The sequence below is a fragment of the Ochotona curzoniae genome, unplaced genomic scaffold (genome assembly GCF_017591425.1).
Source record: "Ochotona curzoniae isolate NIBS_2020 unplaced genomic scaffold, NIBS_Ocur_1.0 contig_1302, whole genome shotgun sequence".
Taxonomy (NCBI): Eukaryota; Metazoa; Chordata; class Mammalia; order Lagomorpha; family Ochotonidae; genus Ochotona; species Ochotona curzoniae.
In genome coordinates, this window is record NW_024465035.1 from 10,036,596 (window position 1) to 10,056,231 (window position 19,636).

Consider the following 19,636-nt stretch of genomic DNA (forward strand, 5'->3'; position numbering starts at 1 on the left):
CAGCACCCGCCACAGCACCCACTGCAGCACCCGCAACAGCACCCGCCGCAGCACCAGCCACAGCACCAGCCGCAGCACCCGCCGCAGCACCCGCCGCAGCACCCGCCACAGCACCCACTGCAGCACCCGCAACAGCACCCGGCACCCGCAACAGCACCAGCCGCAGCACCAGCCACAGCACCAGCCGCAGCACCCGCCGCAGCACCCGCCGCAGCACCCGCCTCAGCACCCGCCTCAGCACCCGCCACAGCACCCGCCACAGCCTGTGCCTTCTTGGTGCACGTCTGACGTTGACCTGTATTGTGTTCACTTTTGCAGTTGTGTATAACGGCAAATGAGGTAGCCTTTCCAGGAAATAACTGGCCTCTTTAAATAGGGAACTTTTGAAGATACAGTCATTTTGCCCAACACATTCCCCCCTCCCTTCCCCCAGGGGCACGAGCAAGGTGGAGCAGGTAGAAGTCTGTCATGAATACTCTGAGAACCCTGCGGGGGTTCTTAAACAGGGCTGCTTGGACTGAAGGCAGCAAGGCAGTGTCCATTCTGCATGCTGCTCGGCAGCCACACAGGTGCCCAGGGGCCAGACGCGTGCCTGCTCTCAGGCTTGGGGTACTGTTCTGTCTCCCACGGGTACTTCCTTGCAAAGCTGCACTGGGAGGAGGCAGCCTGGAGGGCCCTGAGGCCCAAAGATGCAGGAACAGTTGCCAGGCCTTGTCAAGGAAGGAGGGGAAGGGAATCTTACCTCCTTTGCAGTGTCCTTTCCACTTACATTCTTTTAGGATCTGCGTTGGTGGTAACAGTCTATTCATAGATTCTATTCTTTTTGTTGTTGTTGTTATTCGCTTTGTTTTTACAGCAGCTCAGAGCAAAACTGGATGTGAAGTCCACAATTCTAATGATCTCCTCTCCTACACCATCAGCACCCTGCCCCAGGGTGGTACTTGGTTATCCTCCAGGGGCCTACACTAACGCATCATTGTCACCCCAAGCCCACGGTTTACAGTAGAGTTCACGCCTGGTCTTGACAAATTACACTGAAAACAACCTTCTGTGCATGCACGCATTCCTCCCTCCCCCTCTGCCCCGGGGCGCCCATTGATCTCTTTACAGTCTCCACGGTTTCGGATTTTTCCTTTTGCACAATGCCATGTCCCTGGAATCATGTAGAGCACAGCCGTTTCAGAGCGCTAGCCTCTTCTATGATTTCCTTTCTGCCTTCTAGACCATTGCCATTAACCTCAATTTACCTTTGAAGAAGTGGCTGACACATAACAATGAAAAAGCAAACTACAAAGTGGCCCGGGGAGCTCCGGCATCAGCATCAGAGAGTGGTGAAAAAGCCCTGAGGCAGGGAAGAAAAGAGGTCTAAGGTGGTTAGAGAACCGTGCTGGGGGGCGGGAGGGAGGGGGGAAAGAGACGCTGGGTCCAGGGTCCACACAGCGCTGTGCAGCGAGGGCAAGCTGACGGATGTTTTTCAAAGTCGAACAGGAAGCCAGCAAAGGGTTTGAGCAGTTATCAGATCTCCTCTCTCTTAAAAACACCGCAGAACCGCTAGGGAGAAATGACTGCGGGTGGACCTGAGGAGCTAGTTCTAGTTAGGGAACTGCTGCAGCAGCCCAGCCAGGAGAAAGTGAATCGCTTTAGAATAGGACTGATGTGGGTGCTGAGACCACAAGCGTTGCAGGTGGACCATCTTGTGCGTGAGCCTGGGGGAGAGGAGGTCCCACGTAGCTGTGTGTTTCATACACTCCCCCCACCAATATTCCAAAGAACACTGGAAAGAAAATGTCAGTAAATACGTGCATATCCACCATCTAAATCGCACATGTTAACTACACTTAGGTTTATCTGTGCACGGTCTCTTCCTCCAGTCCAGCTCATGTTTAGAAAGGATACAAACTGCAGACTTGGCTTTGAAGCCTCCTCAGTACAGCAGTGTTTCCGTTCCTCCCTACCCCCTTGGGTTCTAACATCTACACCCAAGGTGAAATGCACAGAGATCTAAAGTGCTGCCAGTCGTGTCCGGACACATCCACCTAGCCACTTAGCCACCCCTTCCATCTGACAGGCAAGGGCTGACCATCCATCACCACGCCGGCTGCTGCTGCTGCTGCTGCTGCTGCTGCTGCTGGGACTCATGCTCCAAACACAGGCTTTGCTTGGAATGTGAGTGTTTGCAGGGACCCGGCCCGGGTGTGCTTCGGCGGCGGTTGCCGGTGGGCCGCGGTCACCCAGGGGCGGCGGTGGCGGGGCCCCGGGCGGGCGGGTCCCGGGCGGCGGGAGGGCGGAGCCGCTGCGGCGGGCGGCGGGCGGCCGGGGCGGGCCGAGGGAGGGGGTGTGTGCGCGGGTCACATGGTCGCGCTGCCCTCCCCGTCAGCGCCCTCGCCGCCGCCGCCGCCGCGGTGCGCTGGCTGCAGGCAAAAAAAAAAAAAAAAGAAAAAAAAAAAGCCTCCGCCGCTTTTGTTGTCGCGGTGGGGAGAGAGCCGGCGAGCAGCGGCCGCAGCCCCGGGGCGGCTCGGGGGGCCCTCGGCCTTTGCCCATGAGGGGGCTCGGCGATCCCCGCCGCCGCCTGCTGCCCGGGCCGGCGCGGCGCTGAGGCGGCCGCCCCTGTGCGGGCCCCTCCCGGAGGGCGCCATGGAGGTGAATGCGGGTAAGAGCCGGGCTGCGGCGGCGGGTGGGGGCGGCGGCGGGGCGCGGGCTGGGGCGGCGGCGGGCGCGGGCTGGGCCGGCGGGGTGAGGGAGGGTCCCGGGCCGTGTCCCCCCCCGGCTCCCCGCCTCGCCGCCGCAGCAGCCCGGCCGCCTCCGGCCCGGCCCCCCCCTCACATGGCCGGGCCGCGCGAGCCACGTGCGCGCTGTGTTTACGTTCGGCGGCGCGCGGGCGCCGGTTGGCTGGGCGGCCGCGTGACGCGGCATTACATAATGGGAGCCGAGGCGGCGGCGGCGGGCGGGGACACGTGAGGCCGCCCGGCTCGGTGACCCACATTCCCCGGGGCCGCAGGGACGCGTGGGGGCGGGCGCGCGCGCGCGCGTGCGTGTGCGTGCGTCCGTCCGTGCGCGTTCGCCCGAGCCCGCGGGGGGGCGCGCGCCGGCGGGGAAGCGCCGCGGCCTTCCCCCCCGCCCCCCGGAGACCCCGCCCCCTCGGAACCCTCGGGCTGTGACGTGGCCGCGGGGTTGCACACTGCGGAGGAGGCCGCGCGTGCGCGCCCGCACCACGCTCTCCCGCGCCGGGGCGTCCCCGGGGCGCTCCCGGCCGCCGCACTGCAGCGACTGACACCCGCACGACCGCGGCGTGACCCCGGCGGCCGCAGGGCTCGCTGCTGCTGAGGAGGGTGATGCACGGGCGCCAGGGGTGCCCGGAGGAAGCCGCACGGCTCCCCTGACACGGTTGGGGGGACCCTTCTCGCAGGAGTTCTGGGGGCGCCCAGGGGCGCTTCCTGCCCTTGAGACGGGGTCACGTGGCTGTGGACAAACGCTGTGTGCTCTGGCACGAGACGAATGTATTTACAGACACAGTTTTTCTGGAAAGAGCTCTAGGATGCCCCTTGGCTGACACGTTACACATACCAGGTCACACCGTAGCTCATCGTTAAGTCAGCTAGGGGAAGGAAGATTCTAGTCATCTTTATAGAAAGACTGGCCGCTTTTGATTAAGGAATTACTTAGAAACAAAACCAAACCTGTGTGTGACCCTTGCTGAACCTGATCAAGAGAGTTTGGCTTTATCTTTGTCTTGATAACCTTGCCCAGGAACGATACCGTGCCCCTTTCTCCGCTTTTGTCCGCCTGTGTGAGTCCTTTACCTGAAGCAAGGGAGATTCCAGGAGCAGCTCGGTGCAGTGGGAAGTGCAGCTCTGAGGAGGAGCTTGTCTGTTTTCAGTGTTTAGGGGACTACCTGCCAGCCTCTGAAGGTATTCTTAAGTCAGCCACTCTAGCCAGGCATTAGGCTTTGACATAATGCAAGTTGAAAGGCTACCCGGTTCACCGGCTCACTCTGCGTGCGGCGTGCAGTGGGAATTTTTCCAGCCTTGCAGCCTGAGAAGGTGAGCTGGCTCAGGTGGATAGGAAGTTACTCTGCTCTGAGCCTTTCTGGTTGGGGATGGCTGTGGCTTCATCCTGCCTGGTGGAGGCAGAGGTTATAAAAATGCTTCTGTTGATCCTTAGCTGTTTCGTTTCCTGGCTCTGTCCCTTGGTCCTTGCTCTGTTGTCCTGCCCGGTCACTCATCGTCCCTGTAGCACCCACTGGTGCACAGGCTTCTGTGGAAGTGCCTGGGTGATTTCCAGGTTCCAGGTTGCCCTCTGTCTTGGACCCACTTGCAAAAACAATTGCTTGGCAGGCTTAGCGCTTAGCTTTTCTTTTTTTGCAGTTGGCTTTGCTGACTCACAGTAACCTTGCACGCACTGGGGACCTTTTCATGTGAATTGTGTAGAAGCCAGAGGCCAGCCATCATGCTGATAATTGTCGCAGTGTAGGAAGTTGAGGTTGCTCCTGAGTTTTCGCTTGTTTACTTGTCCCCAGTTAGGAGCTGGGACGTCAGTCATTTTTTCGCCGTGGGTGATGTCTGTCAGTGGGAGCTTTAGTAAGAATTCCCCCAAACTTTCTTCAGATGGTAGTAAACGTGGCCCCAGGGTGGGGTCAGATGCAGTGCTGCATGGCTCACAGCTGGCCCTGCCCTCTGGGTAGGTGGTTATCGGCGGGTACACATTGAGTCAGGAACCATTTCCTCTTACTGCCCTACAGTGCGTGACACAGTTCTGGTCTTGTTAACTAAGTGAAACGAGAAAAATGATCGCATTTTGGTCATTGAACACATTGGATTGTGCCAACTTCCTTGAGATACCAGGTAACTGATTCCACACACTTTGTTCACAACCATGGCTGTCTGTAAGAATTAGGAAAGCATTCCACACCGTTATAAACCAGTTATCTTGCTATGTTTTTTCCCCCAGTTGGCAAAGTGTCAGAGGGATATAAAGGGAAACAAACTTAGAGCGAGGAGTAGTGAGTCGTGGGAACAGTTAGAAGTGAAGTAGGCAGTTGTTTGACTAGTTATTGGAGTTGTGGAGTTCAGAAGGATGTGTGGGGATAAACCAGAGAGACACGGGGTCCGGAGGGTACAAGAGCTGCTGTTGACCATGTTGGTTCCGATGTCCTTGTCCTGGTTCTTGCTTCCTGCTGACCTACACGAGCACAGACAGCCCTGTGTTTCCCGTGGTCACAGCTGCCGCCCGGGTGGGACACCTGCACCCAGCTCTTGTTTTCAGTGCTCTGTAGGTGTTTGCGGAGGGAACCTGCATGGAGGAGTGCAGTCTTTCTCTGACTTTTTTCCTCTTAATTTTTTTTTTAACATGATGGCAATATAAGAGGATCAATTTGAACTATTTTGATTCAACACCCTAGTATAATGGTGTCTACTGGACCATTATATGTACTTCTGAGATTCTTTTTTTTTTTAATTTGCCTTTTATTGGAAATGCAGATTTACAGAGAGAAGGAGAGACAGATTTTCCATCTGCTGGTTCACTCTGCAAATGGTTGGAACTGTTGGGGCCAAGCTGATCTGAAGCCAGGAGCCAGGAGCTTTTTCCAAGTTGGCCACGTGGGTACAGAGTCTCAAGGGTTTGGGCCATCCTGCGTTGGTTTCCCAGGCCATAACAGAGAGCTAGAAGGGAAATGGAGCAGCTGGGACATGAACTGACTTTCTTATGGGTCGCTGGCACTTGGGAGTGGAGGATTAGCTGATTGAGCCATCATGCTGGCCCCTTCTTGCATTACATCTGTGGTGGAAGTTACTCTTGCGCCATCCTTGAGGTAAGGGATTAATTTAGGGGCAGTTGTTTGGCCCAGGTACAACCATAGAGGAGGAAACAGTCTTAAAATGGCTGCCTTTTTGGGCCCGATGTGCTAGCCTAGTGGCTAAATCCTCACCTTGCATGTGTCAGGATCCCATTATAGGCACTAGTTCTAATCCTGGCTGCTCCACTTCCCATCCAGCACCCTGCTTGTGACCTGGGAAAACAATCAAGGGCGGCCCAAGGCTTTGGGACCCAGCACCTACATGAGGGACCTGGAGGAGGCTCCTGGCTCCTGGCTTTGGATTGGCTGAGCTCTGTAGCCACTTGAGGAGTGAACCAGTAGATGTAACATTCTTCTCTCTCTATCTCCTTCACTCTGTATCTCTGGCTTTCCAGTAAAATAATTTTTTTTAAGGCTGATTTTAAAAGTGGTGCAAGGGCAGGTTTGTGGCCTCTCCATCAGTATGCCTGGCTTGGAGTCTTGGCTCCGCCTTTGGTTCCAGCTTCCTGCGAATGTGTACATTAGGAGGCAGCACGCAGTGGTCCCCGCGTGGGAGAGCCAGATTGAGTTGCTGCAGTGTTTGGGATGCAAAGCGGTAGAGGCAGGATCTGTCTCTGTCTCTGCAAACAAGTGAACACGGGTGGTGAGGGGTTGAGCACGGCGATGCTGTGCAGCTTACGGAGAACAGTGTTGGAGCCAGGCGGTGACGCCCTCACGCCGTCTGGGGTGTGCAGACTGCTTACCTTCGGAGCTGTGAGGGGCAGGTCGGTTATGGACAGTGAGGGAGGCGTGTTTGTGTAAGGGCACAGGAGACGGGCCTCTCCTTTGTTTACCATGCTGTAAGGTCAGAGCTGCTGTGCCATCTGCAGCTCCTCTGAGTTTCAGAATTGGTGTTTTTTTTTTTTTTTTTTTTAACGTCTTGTGGCTAATGAGATTGGCTTTCCCCCTCAAACACTGGATTACATCTGTATTTGATCTCTTGACCCCTCTTTTCCAGCAGTTGATTTTGGGACAGAAACACTAGACCCATTTTTGTCATTCCCATTTAAAAAGTTGTCTTGTTATGCAGTGCATCTTTTAGTATCTTAGCGGTTCCCAAAGGACTCCCTCACTTTTTGTGTTGTTGCCTTGACAGCCTTTGCCCTCCTCGGGCTCTTACTGCTCCCACAGCCGCAGCTGAGTCTTCGCAGGTCTCTGGTATAAGCCATTGCTCACACCAGTTTCCCTGCCGGCCTGTTAGGCTTTTAAGGACAGGCGCATGCTGTTCCCTGGAGCCCTTCCACTTAGGACACAATGGGAACTTCAGTACTTTAATCCCAGCTGCTCTACTACCCCGAGGGTAGGAATTGTTATCAATGACCTGCTTTTGAGCAGAGAAGGCTAAAGCTTGTTGGAGCTGAAATGTTTTATTTTCAATCAAGAAGCAGAAAAAAATACATTCAGTCAGGTGGATTTTCTAGGACTGTGAACAGTCCTGGGAAAGGGCTAGGAGAACCCCAATATTTGCAGAAACAGAAGAGCTAGCCAGCAGTACCACATTGGGTGCTGGCTTCTTGCTGGTCTGAGGTTGGCTGCTGGGTAAGTCCTACCCCGAGGCACTGGCCCTGCTCCAGGGCCCTTCCAGCTGAAAATAGAGAAGACTGCCTCAGCTAATTTTAGCACAAGGCGTCTGGAAGTAGCATCAGCCTGTTTCTGGAGGTGCTGGGACTTGCTGGTTTGGGGATTTTTCCTTTCTTGCCTTATCCAAAGCTGTGTGCAGAGAGCACCTTAATAAGCCTTTCTGTGAACGTCGTCTCAGTGCCCACCTACAGTAATTCTGACCAATACTTGTTTTTGATGGGAAATGGCTTGTATGCCAGGTCTTCTCACTAGGAAATAATAGCCTGGACTTGGGCAGCCTTGACTTTTCACTCCCTCCCTGCCACTTAGTGACTGTGTTACTAAGTCCCCCTGAACTCCAAGTTCCTCATCACCTACAAAACTGGGTGATCAGAATCCTTGGGAGATTCAGTTGTGATGTGAAATTGTTACTGTTGTATGCTTGGATTTTTATTAGAGACTTGGTAACTTAATTTCACTTCCCTTTCTCTCAGGTTGAGGAACTGCTTAGATGTACCTTCTAGGAAATTAAAATGCAGCCTGTTTGTGTTGTGGCCCCTAAGGTTGATGAATTGATGTTAGTAGTTAAGAGTAGATGCTAAGACAACTCAGTGGCAAAGTTTTTCTGGGAGAATATAGCTGCTTCTAGATTCTAGTTGGGTTATCTTTGTTTCTGTGGTGCCTGGAGCAACTGCTTGGCCTCTGGAGGATGAGAATTGTTTATTTTTAATTTTTAAAGATTTATTTATTTGCAAGGCAGAGTTACAGGGAGGGAGGCGTCTGACCTGCTGGTTCACTCCCCCTAAATGGATGCAACAGCCAGGGCTGTGCCAGTCCAAAGGCAGGATCCAGGAGCTTCATCTGGGTCTCCCACATGGGTGCTGTGGCCCAAAGATTTGGTCTGCCTCCCGCCGTTTTCCCAGGCACGTTAGCAGGAAGCTGGATTGAAGTGGAGCAGCCAGAACTTGGTACTGGCATCTCAGGTGGCAGCCTTAATTGCTGTGCCCGAACACTGGCTCCAGGAATTGGATCTTAACTGGATTGAAGCCCAGTAATTTTTCCTAGGTTGGGTTTTGGAATTATTGCTGATACATGACCACTTCAGCCAGGGCTGGCCTGGGCCAGCATCAGGGGCCTTGAACTCTGGGTCTCTAAGACATCTTCGACTCCTTGACACATTGGCAGGGAGCTGGATCAGAAGTGAAGCAGCCAGGACTTGAACCAGCTCTGTTACAGAATGCCAGCCCTTTTAGTTAATCCTTGAACTACCTGGTTAGTCCTGATTTCTGTTTCCTTCCTTCCTTCTTTTTTTTTTTTTTTTTTTTTTGGTAAAGACTTACTCATTTTTATTGGAAAGGTAGATGTACAGAGAGGAGAGACAGAGGGATAAGATCTCCATCTGCTGATTCATTCCCTAAGTGGCCACAATGGTCGCAGCTGAGCCAATCTGAAGCTAGCGGCACGGAGTTTCTTCCAGGTCTCCCACCAGGTGCAGGGTCCCAAGGCTTTGGGTCATCCTTGACCGCTTTCCCCGGACACAAGCAGGGAGCTGGATGGGAAGTGGGGCAGCTGGGGCACATACCATCACCCATATAGGATCTTGGCACATGCAAGGCGAGAATTTATCTATTAGGCCTTCATGGTGGGCCCTGCAAGTTTATTTGTAAGCTAAGGTGGTCAGAGACCTGTCGGGGGGAGAAATGACTGTCTTAAAATTCTTGTTCTAGAAAAGTCTTATTTCCAAGGAAAAAGCATGAGTTTCTTATCTCTTGCCCACCTGATGTTGGGAATGGATTAGTGCCCAAGGCACTGATTGAGAGAGTACCAATAGCTCAGAGACCTTCCTAAGGGAGTTCATTGAGTGTTTGCTAACACCTGTGATGGCCAAAGTGAACTTCAGAGCTCTAAAGTTTTATGAGGCAGATGCACAGTGGTTTTTACTCAGTAATATCACAATAGGGTTCAATGTTTTCTGTTTAGATTCATGCAAGATTGAAGAGATTAAGGTAGTCATGTCATTGAAAATACAGGCCTTTAAAACTGCCCTCATTTCGTGAACCCTGGGAGTGGGGGAATCTGGTGGGGTCCGGATTGCCTGACGGGGTCCTTGGGCCTGCATGTGTGGTGGGTGCCAGGTCCATGAGCTTCCCGGGCAGGAGGGAGGTCTGGCGGGATCTGGGTCGCCTGGGCCCTTGGGCCCACCTGTGAGAACTGGTCCTCCTCAGTAAAAACGGCGGAATAGTGGACGGCTGGCTTGGACCCACACAGAGGTCATTGTGGCCCATGGAGGCCTGCAGAAGACATCTGTTACCATAGCAGAGGAAGGAGAACAGAACAAATTGGACACCTGTTTCAGCCCGATGATGACAGCAAATATCCACAAATGGAGACTCTAAGGTCACCCAGTGGACACTGAAAGTGTTTCCTCATCCTTGGATTGATGAGATCAGCAACATTTCAGAACTATTGAAACCACCTGGGCTGAACCCTTGGCGTGTTCGCCACATTGGGACCCCGGGTGCTGAAGTGGGTGGGTAGCTCTCCCCTTGTCTCTCCCCAGATACAGGAAAAAGAAATAGAAAACCTGGAAACAATGATCACATCCACTTTTCCCCACCACTTGATCCCCCCGCCCCATAGCTATGTAAGCATCATTTAAAATAACAAACAAACAAACAAAACTACCCTCATTTGTGTTTCAGTTCACTGCTTGCAGCCTCCCGCCCTCCCCCTCTTCCCCCGCCCCCACACCCCTGAGAAGATTGCTTATTTATTTGAAAAGGAGTGTTGGAGAGACACACAGAGAGAAGAGACACAGAGGGAGATCTTCCATATATTTCTCTACTTCCCAGATGGCTGCAGCGGCTAGGAGTGGGCCAGGTCAAAGTCAGAAGCCAAGAACTTCATTCATGTGTAGTGCATTGGTTGCAGCAGCCCAAGCACTTGGGCCATCTGCTGCTTTCTCAGGCACATTAGCACGGAGCTGGATTGGAAGTGGAACAGCAGGAACTTGAGCTAGCTCTCACATGGAATGCTGGTGTCACAGGTGGCAGCTTAAATTGCTGTGCCACAACACTGGCCTCATGTTGCCATTGTTAAGCTTCAGACTACAAAGAATTGCCTGGACAACTTCTGAAAAAATGCACATTTCTGGGGCAGGCATTTGACACAGGTTCAAGTCCCTGCTTGGGACTCATGTGTCCCATATTGAAGTGCCTGGTTCAAGTCCCAGCTGTTCCCTTTTTGATTCAGGTTCCTGCTAAAGCACATCCTGGAAGGCCACAGGTGATTAAAGTGCTTGTACCCTTGCCACTCAGATGGGAGACTGCATGGAGCTCCTGGCTCCTGGCTCCAGCCAGGCCTATGGGGGCTCTTGTAGGCATCTGAGGAATAAACCAACAGCTTGAAGATCTCTCTGCCTTTCAGATAAAATAAGAAACTTCATTCCAGAGGGGATCCTTCTCTAATCTGGATGGGGTCCTTGAAATAGGTATTTTAAAGAGCAACAGGGGCCACACAGTGGGTCAACAGACTAATCTTCCACCTGCAAGTGCCAGCATCCAAAATGGGTGCAGTTCATGTCCTGGTTTCTCTACTTCTAGTCCAGCTACCTGTCTGTGGCCTGGGAAAGCAGTGGAGGCTGGATCAAGTCCTTGGGACCCTGCACTCGAGAAGGAGACCTGGGAGAAGCTCCTAGTTCCAGATTGGTTCTGTGTTTAATAGGCAGGGAGAGGAAAATAGACAGAGTTAGGTCTCCTGTCTGTTGGCTCACTCTCCCAAATAGCCGCACTGGACAGGCTGGGCCGGTGCTGAAGCTGGAATCTGAAGCTGCCTGGGTGATGGGGTCCCAGTGTTTGAGCCCAGGGTACATGTTAGTGGAAAGCTAGGGTCTGGAGTCAGACCAGGAGTTGATCCCAGGTATTCTGACATAGGATGGAGGTATCTGAACCTGTGTCTTAATGTCTAGGACAGCCATCTTCCCTGTCTCACTTTTTAAATCAGTGAGAGTTGGGTGCATCTTGAATTTCTGGAGCAGAAAGAAAACCAGGAAATTCGGGCCCGGTGCGGTGGCGCAAGTGGTTAAAGGTCCTCGCCTTGCACGCCCAGGATCCCATATGGGCGCCAGTTCTAATCCCGGCAGCCCCACTTCCCTTCCAGCTCCCTGCCTGTGGCCTGGGAAAGCAGTCGAGGACGGCCCAAAGCTTTGGGACCCTGCACCTGCGTGGGAGACCCGGAAGAGGCTCCTGGCTTCGGATCGGCGTAGTATCGGCCCGTTGCGCTCACTTGGGGAGTGAATCATCGGACGGAAGATCTTCCTCTCTGTCTCTCCTCTGTGTATATCTGCCTTTCCAATGAAAAAATAATAAAAATAAATCTTTAAAAAAAAAGAAAACCAGGAAATTCGTTATTATTTTTGTCTATAAACTAACAATGTCAGTAGCCTTTTCTAAGGCTGTGTGTGATTCCCTTCGTTCCAGGAGGCGTGATTGCCTACATCAGTTCTTCCAGCTCAGCCTCCAGCCCTGCCTCCTGCCACAGTGAGGGCTCCGAGAATAGTCTCCAGTCCTCCTCTTCTGTTCCATCTTCGCCAAACAGCTCCAACTCTGACGCCAATGGCAATCCCAAGAACGGCGAGCTCCCCAGTATTGAAGGCATCCTGAAGAATGATCGGATAGATTGTTCCATGAAAGCAAGCAAGTCAAATGCACCAGGGGTAACAAAGAGTCACAGTGGTGTGACAAGTAAGGCATTTTACTATTTGAGGTGGGCTTATTTTTTGGGGTTTTGGATTGGGAACCAGTGTATTTCTGGGTTTAGTTTTTAGTAATGGTTTTACAGTACAGCTCAGGGACTGCCTTGTGTAGTTACGTCCCCTTTGGGGACCTAGTATACTTCACTTTAAGTTATCTTTTTTTTTTTTTGTGGGAAGGGGTTTACTTTTATGAATCTGAATGGGGATATTTGGGACTAGGAAAGCAAGCAGGATTAATAAAGGTAGAATAGTGAGATTTGGGTTCCTGAATGAATGTGGACATAACAGTGGCTGGGGCAAGACTTTGTCAGTGGGTTGAACTGGCACAGCTGCCTGCAGAGGCAGCTTATAGACCTGATGGCTGTCGTGGCCATTTGGGGATGGAAGATCTCTCATTTTCTCTCTGTCTCTTCCTCTCTCTCTGTAACTCTATCTTTCAAATTAATGAAATTAATATTTTATCTTGTATATTACGAAGTAGGTATCTGTCCTGTTAAAGCACCTGTATGTTGAAGGAAATAAAATAATTCAGTTTGGAAAGAAAGTTGAAGAGCCGAGATGCTTCCCTGAGTTTTTAATTTATGTTTGTTTTCCCCTTAGAGTTCAGTGGCATGGTTCTACTGTGCAAAGTCTGTGGGGATGTGGCGTCAGGATTCCACTATGGAGTGCATGCGTGTGAAGGCTGCAAGGTAAATCATGTTTTTCTTTCTTGAATCTACTGATTCTGGGCTTTAGGAAAGTGGCGTCAGGCTTGCCACTGTCTGCAGTTGTTAATCAGGGATGGAGACTAGAAGTCAGCTGTTCCCTGTTAGGTTTATTTTTAAGTCATTTAAAGAGGTGTGTAAACATAACTTGAATATTCTCAATTCTTTGTAATATCAGTCTCGATTGGACTGATATTATCATGAGACACTAAATGCTCAGGTGTGGTTCTCTGTGATGGGAAAATGGCAAGAAAACACCCTTATAGGAACTTATGCTAAACCTGGCTTTGATGAGGCCCTGGTTCACTTTGTGCTACTATACACAGTAACAGAATAATATAGACTGTGTGATTGATGGATGAAAGAAGCTTATTTGATGCAGAGTTCTGGATGCTGGGAAGTGTTGGTCCTGAGGGCTGTGTTTAATGAGAAGCTCTTCTCACTATGTCATAACATGGTGGAAGGCGTTGTGTGGTAAGACACCTGCAGACACACAAGAAGGGGCTCCCTTACCAGGGAGGCATGCTAACATTTGTCCATGTGTGAGGACAAAGCCCTGCCTGGTGGCCTTGTCACCTCTGCAAGGTCCTACCTCTTCACGCTGGTGCCCTGGGGGCTAGGGTGCCAGCACATTGGCTTTGAGGAGACAGCTCAGCCATAGCTGGTCTGACAAGTCAGGTACTTGGTGCTGGGAATACTTCTCAGATAACTTGTAAAATTGGGATGTCTGAAGAAATAAAGTCAAATAAGTGAAATAATCTTGTCTATAAAAATTTAACACTTGGGAAGCTACATTTAATTTGTAAGTTTTGGTGCATATTTCCCAGCTAGTGCTAACATGAAATGATCTCTACTTTTCTGCTTGTTTCTAAAAAATCAGTCCATCTCTCTCTCTGCCCCTCCCTGGTATAATTGTTTCTCCTGAATATTAAACATTGATGTGGCAGAGGCTCATGTTCTTGCTATTTTCCCAGTTAAGGCCAGAAACAAGGAAAATATGGTGGATCAACATGATAATGACTAGAGATGATGAAAGAAGAAATAATTTCTAGGATGCTTGTGAATAGATTGTGACTTTAGTATCTTTTGGTTGGCAGGGTCACTTCACAAAGACTAGTCGGTAGAACAATTGAATAGCTGTTGCACTTTCCTACTGTTTTTAACAGTTCAATGAACGCTGGGTATTTTTGCTTTCTTTATAAAATGTGAAGTAATTGGGGGGTAGGCATCATTCTTTATTGCTAAATAATAAAGGAAAACATGAAATGAATTGAATTGTATGTTAAAATATACTTATCTCTCCAATACCTCTTAGTAATATGTCTAACTTTGCTTTTGTAATGTCCAAGTCAAGCATATTTGAAATATAAAAGTGTTGTGTCCTACAGCCACTTAATACAGAGTTATGACATGTGTGGTTATGAAAGTCCAGAAAAATGAATTTAAAATAATTTGGGTAATTATGTGATTGAAGTCTCTGCTGTCCCTGAAAGCATTAAGCTAGAGAGCCTTGAGCCTGGCTGCGGAGTGTGGACTTACACTGTTTGTGGCTATCTGTCCAGCAGCTGTCTTTCCTTAGGTCGTTAGCTGCTTGGTGGGTGTGTGCTGTGATGCCTAGCCCGCTGTTGACATGTTTCTGTGACCTGTGCCACATGTGAGCGGTCCTTGTCAGTGTCAGCCACAATGACCAAACTCTCCTAAATATAGTTCAGACTTTGAGTTAGTCAGTTAGAGGTATTAAATGCAGTATTGGCAGTCTTTTAGCAATCAGTCCTTCATATTACAGGAGTTTTGCAGTTTGAATGTGGTTTAAAGTATGAGCTAGGAAATGTGGCTGCGGGCAGAGTATGGTGACAGGGTTCAGGATAGTTAAAGGGGTGCTTCTGTAAAGCACAGACTGTCCAAAAGAAAGAAAGAGTTTTGTATGACTAACGGATGCAGTTTCTTCCCAGAACCAGTAAGAATCCTGTTAGGTTGTGGACATCAATATTGTATTTCCAAGGTATTTCCACGGATATCTAAGTATTGAGATGGCTTTAGAAGGGGTTCATTTGGATGCTTGTAAATGGATGGGTTCATCTTCCTTTGTTATTAGGGTTTCTTCCGGAGAAGTATTCAACAAAACATCCAGTACAAGAAGTGCCTGAAGAATGAAAACTGTTCCATAATGAGAATGAACAGGAACAGATGTCAGCAGTGTCGCTTCAAGAAGTGTCTGTCTGTTGGAATGTCGAGAGATGGTAGGGCCCTGTTAGAGATGGTAGGCGTGTGGAGTTCTGCCCAGACTAAACCCTTTGTACTTAGAACGAAGCAGGTTTCAGGGAACACGTTTTGAAGCCTTGGGGACATGAGGTTAATTAAAGTAAAATTTTAGCAACTTCCCTGATAGTGTTTGACTCTGTTTCTTTTGTTGTTGTTTTTACTTCTTGTAAAAAGACATATATTTTACAGATTTGTTTATTTGAAAGGCAGAGTTACAGAGAGAAGGGTTGGTCTTCAGTCTGCTGGCTAACCCCCTGGAGTTCCACAATGGTGAGGGTTGGTCCAGGAGGCAGGAGCTTCACCTGGGTCTGCCATTCAGACAGTTAGCAGGCAGCTGGATCAGAAGTGGAGCAGTTAGGACACAAACCAGTGCCCATATGAGATGCTGGCATTGCAGGATGGCGGCCTTATCCACTACCCCACAACACTGACCCAAAAGACCTATTTTAAAAATATACTCTGATTACTGTGTCCTTAAAAACATTGTTATCGCTGATATACAGGAGGCTTTGGTTTCTTAGCATTACTGAGGAACCACTTAGGTGAGTTCTTCTTACCGTCTTTAGCCCTGAGATGATGATGTGCGTTTGGGACAGATTCTGAATGTCTGGGAAGGAGATAGGAAATAAAAGTATCGTGAGCTGCTGGAGTGGAGGTGGTTGTTCAGCTGTGGCCTGATCCAGTTTCATAAAAAATAGAAAAACTGTAATTTCTGGCTTCGTTAGTGTTAACCTGTGGATGATGTCATTGGAAGACCTGATTAGTGTGGCTAGAAAAGTCATGTTCTGGTGCAGTTTCTCTCTGTTTGAAGTAACAACAAATATGTGGTTTCCATAGGGATTAGGTTATAAAGTAGTTAAAAATTGCTAGGCATGAACTTCATGTTTAAAGCAAGGTCATTTAAGCAGCGTCCTGTGTTACTCTTCTACTATCTTACTGATACAGATATAGAACATTGTAATAAGGCATTTCTTGAATAACAGATTTCAGCAGCTGAAGTTTTGTGTTTTTAATTGCCTGAAAATTTTGCAGAATAGCATTTCTGTAAAAGTGATGAATGTTTTCATTGCCCCACAAGGAGTAATGCAATGAGCAGTCCTTTGTGAAAGTAGGGGTGAAGAAGGAGACATGACAAAACTGTCTGTCTTTGATAATATTGGAGATTGCAGTCAGACCAGCGAGTTTTGCTTGCTGGGTGGGTATATTGAATTTGTGTTATCTCACTATAAATATTGGACTGGAAGGAAGCCTAGCTTTTCTTTTCTTCAGAAATAGGATTATTAGAGACAGGATACTTTGCAAGACTCGTGTCCAAAAGAATGGAAGACAATTGATTCATTCTGAATTCATTGATGTGAATTAAAATCCATCAAATTTATTTTCTAATAAATGCGTTTCTATTGATTGTGGTACTTTTTTTTTTTTTTTTTTTCAAAAAAAGATCTTCTTAAGCAAGATGGCAGATCATTTAATGGGGTCATAAGAGTAGAGTTACAAGAATGGTTTGACACCAGGGTCTGATGTTCAGGGACTGATTGATGTGGAAGATGTGGGTAGCTGAGTCTGGAAGACCTGCTTGAGAAGGGAGCCCCCAATCTTGTTAATATAGAGGTGGGTGGTAGTGCTGGTCTGCTTCAAACTGTGCTTTTCATTAGTTATTTTAGTAATTCTTTCTTGGCTTTTATCTGTACAATGTCTAGGATTCTCCTTAGTTTTGTTTTGGAAGAAAATTGGAAAATTTCACCTCCTTTGTCTCTTTCTCTGGTACATTACATCTATCAGGTTTAGAAAAATTGACCCAGAGGTGCTGGCACTGTGGCATAGTGGATAAAGGTGGTAACACAGGCACCATAGGGGCATTGGTTTCAGTTCCCACGGCTCCACTTTTGATCCTGCTCCCTGCCTGTGGCTTGGGAAAGCAGAGAAGGATGGCCCAAGTCCTTGGGCCTCCCTGCACCCACATGGGAGATCCAAAAGAAGCTGCTGGCTCCTGGCTTTGGACGAACCCAGTTCCGGCTGTCCTAGATGTTTAGGAAGTGAATCAGTGGATGGAAACTTTATCCTGTGTTTCTCTCTCTGTAACTCTGCCTTTTAAATAAACAAGTGAATTTTATTCTTACAAAATGTATTTCAAATTGCTCAAATATAAAAAACCAACACTGTGAAGTAATGCAGAGCTCCCTTCTGCCTCTCCCCATCTACTGCTGCCAACATTCTATATTATACAATCTATTTGTATAATGAATCATATCCAACTCCTCTCCCTTCCCTCCTTTTTAAGTAAATCCTTTAAAAAATAAAAACTCTTTAAGAAAAAAAAAAGAATAAGAAAATTTGAGCCGGAGATCTGTTGGTATCCATTACTTGCATACAGGCCACAGCTGTCAGAAAAAGTCTGTGCTACTTTTGTATGGCAGGTCTTATTTAGACAACGAATGTTAACTATCTTTTTCTTTAATAGCTGTTAGGTTTGGTCGCATTCCTAAGCGTGAGAAACAAAGGATGCTAATTGAAATGCAAAGTGCGATGAAGACCATGATGAACAGCCAGTTCAGTGGTCACTTGCAGAATGACACATTAGTAGAACACCGGGAACAGACGGCCTTACCACCCCAGGAACAGCTGCGACCCAAGCCCCAGCTGGAGCAAGAAAACCTGAAAAGCTCTCCTCCTCCCTCTTCTGATTTTGCAAAGGAAGAAGTCATTGGCATGGTGACCCGAGCCCACAAGGATACCTTTATGTATAATCAAGAGCAGCGAGAAAATTCAGCGGAGAGCATGCAGCTCCAGAGAGAACGGATGCCCAAGAACATCGAGCCATATAATTTAAATCATGACCATTGTGGCAGTGGGCTTAGCAGTCATTTTCCCTGTAGTGAGAGCCAGCAGCATCTCAATGGACAGTATAAAGGGAGGAACATAATGCATTACCCAAATGGTCATGCCATTTGTATTGCAAATGGACATTGTATGAACTTCTCCAATGCTTATACTCAAAGAGTATGTGATAGAGTTCCAATAGATGGATTTTCTCAGAATGAGAACAAGAATAGTTACCTGTGCAACACTGGAGGGAGGATGCATCTGGTATAGTGAAATCAATTTTTTGCTCACCTTGTATCAAGGAAAGCTTTGAAGGTTTTCTTTTATTTGGGGGTTATTCCAGCTTTGGGAAGGCAGTAAGAAGACCTAAGATATCTATAAAAATATTTTTGAACAGTACTTTGGGTCAAGTAGTTTTAATAAACGTCCTTATTGAGTGACCTTTTCACACTAACTAGGTACCAACGTATGATTGATTGTTCCTGTGCTGGGGAGTAGGATTTTGTGTATTGCATGTGATTCATATGACATTGATCCTGTAATTTTTGAAAATTCCTTTGACAATGTGAGCATTCTGATTAATTAATACCTTATTAGCTTTGGGAGTTTTTCAAAAAGCTGACTACTTTGCTTACTGTAGTCTGGAAAGTCTTTGATTTCTGAGGAAAGAGGCTTTCTTTTTAAAATCATCACAGTGGCAAAAGGTCTTTGGATATAGAACAAAGATGTTTGATTGTTTTGAGATTTAGGAATATTTTAATTTAATAGGCTAGTATCTGAGAATTTTCCTAGATCCCTTCCTATGCAGTAAGCTAATGTTCCTCATTCAAGTTTTTTTTCATCAAACACAACATTCTACATGAAAGTACAAAGCTCATATTCAGCCAGAATTTCATCAAAAACAGCATTTCCAGTTTAAACCATGGGGTCTTTGATAGTGCTTGATATTTTCTACCAACAGGTAATTACTGCCTTCTTTCTTCATTTTCAATACAGTAAACTCTGCTACAGTCTTCATGTTTGATTTTTGTACCCCTTGCAAGTATTCGATTTGGGAACTGCAAGGTGACCTTGTATTTTGTTAGGCTTGGTGACTTCCTTAAGCGTTTAGGTTCTGATTGAATGATGATAATCTCCAAGGTTTTGAAATCACCTGGTTCCTGGCCCTCATGGTAGATTTGATGAACTCCCCATGGAGTATGGGGTGCGTTTTCACAGTGTTCATCGGTGATTGATGCATGCCTTGTTTGATTGCCTCTTTCCCCTCCTCTGGTCCTCAGTGAGTGGGTAGAGGTCAATGGTCCCTCCGTTGTTCATGAACTAAAAAATGCCAATGACCTTTATAAAAACTGACATGTCTTAGTCTCTTCCTCTTGGAAATCACAACATTGTGTTTCTGCCTATTTAGTGATAAGTGCATTTTTGAAATAGAGCCTAAACATAGCTTTGGATCCTAGGCCAGGGACTTGTATTTTTGGCTAAGTCACTGGATCTCTCAGATCTAAAGAAATACCATTGTTATAGTTCCTGAGAAAGGCAGTGTATGCTAGCATAAGGTCGCAGCAATGTTACAAAATAGTCTTAAACCTCTGTAGCAGGTTTTTGAAGTAGCTTGATGATGACATTTTTGCTTAGGTTACTTCTTTTATGGTAATTTGCTGTTTAAATTAGATTGCCACAAGGCTTCATTTTTTAATGAAA

The 19,636-nt window shown here is 48.1% G+C and overlaps 1 protein-coding gene across 2 annotated transcripts in view; it reads left to right on the forward strand.

The window, feature by feature from the left end:
- The first annotated feature begins 1,961 nt into the window (after positions 1-1,961).
- Positions 1,962-19,636, forward strand: part of NR1D2 (nuclear receptor subfamily 1 group D member 2) — a 29,404-nt gene continuing 11,729 nt past the window's right edge. Inside the window, exons 1-5 of one of the 2 annotated variants that reach the window (XM_040963615.1) lie at positions 1,962-2,166; positions 11,872-12,135; positions 12,747-12,835; positions 14,946-15,090; positions 17,574-18,199. In XM_040963615.1, coding sequence (XP_040819549.1) covers positions 12,078-12,135; positions 12,747-12,835; positions 14,946-15,090; positions 17,574-18,199 — 918 coding nt within the window. In that variant the 5' untranslated portion in view covers positions 1,962-2,166; positions 11,872-12,077. Of the gene's footprint in view, positions 2,167-2,584; positions 2,651-11,871; positions 12,136-12,746; positions 12,836-14,945; positions 15,091-17,573; positions 18,200-19,636 lie in introns of those variants that run through there. The other variant, XM_040963609.1, reaches the window with a different exon arrangement.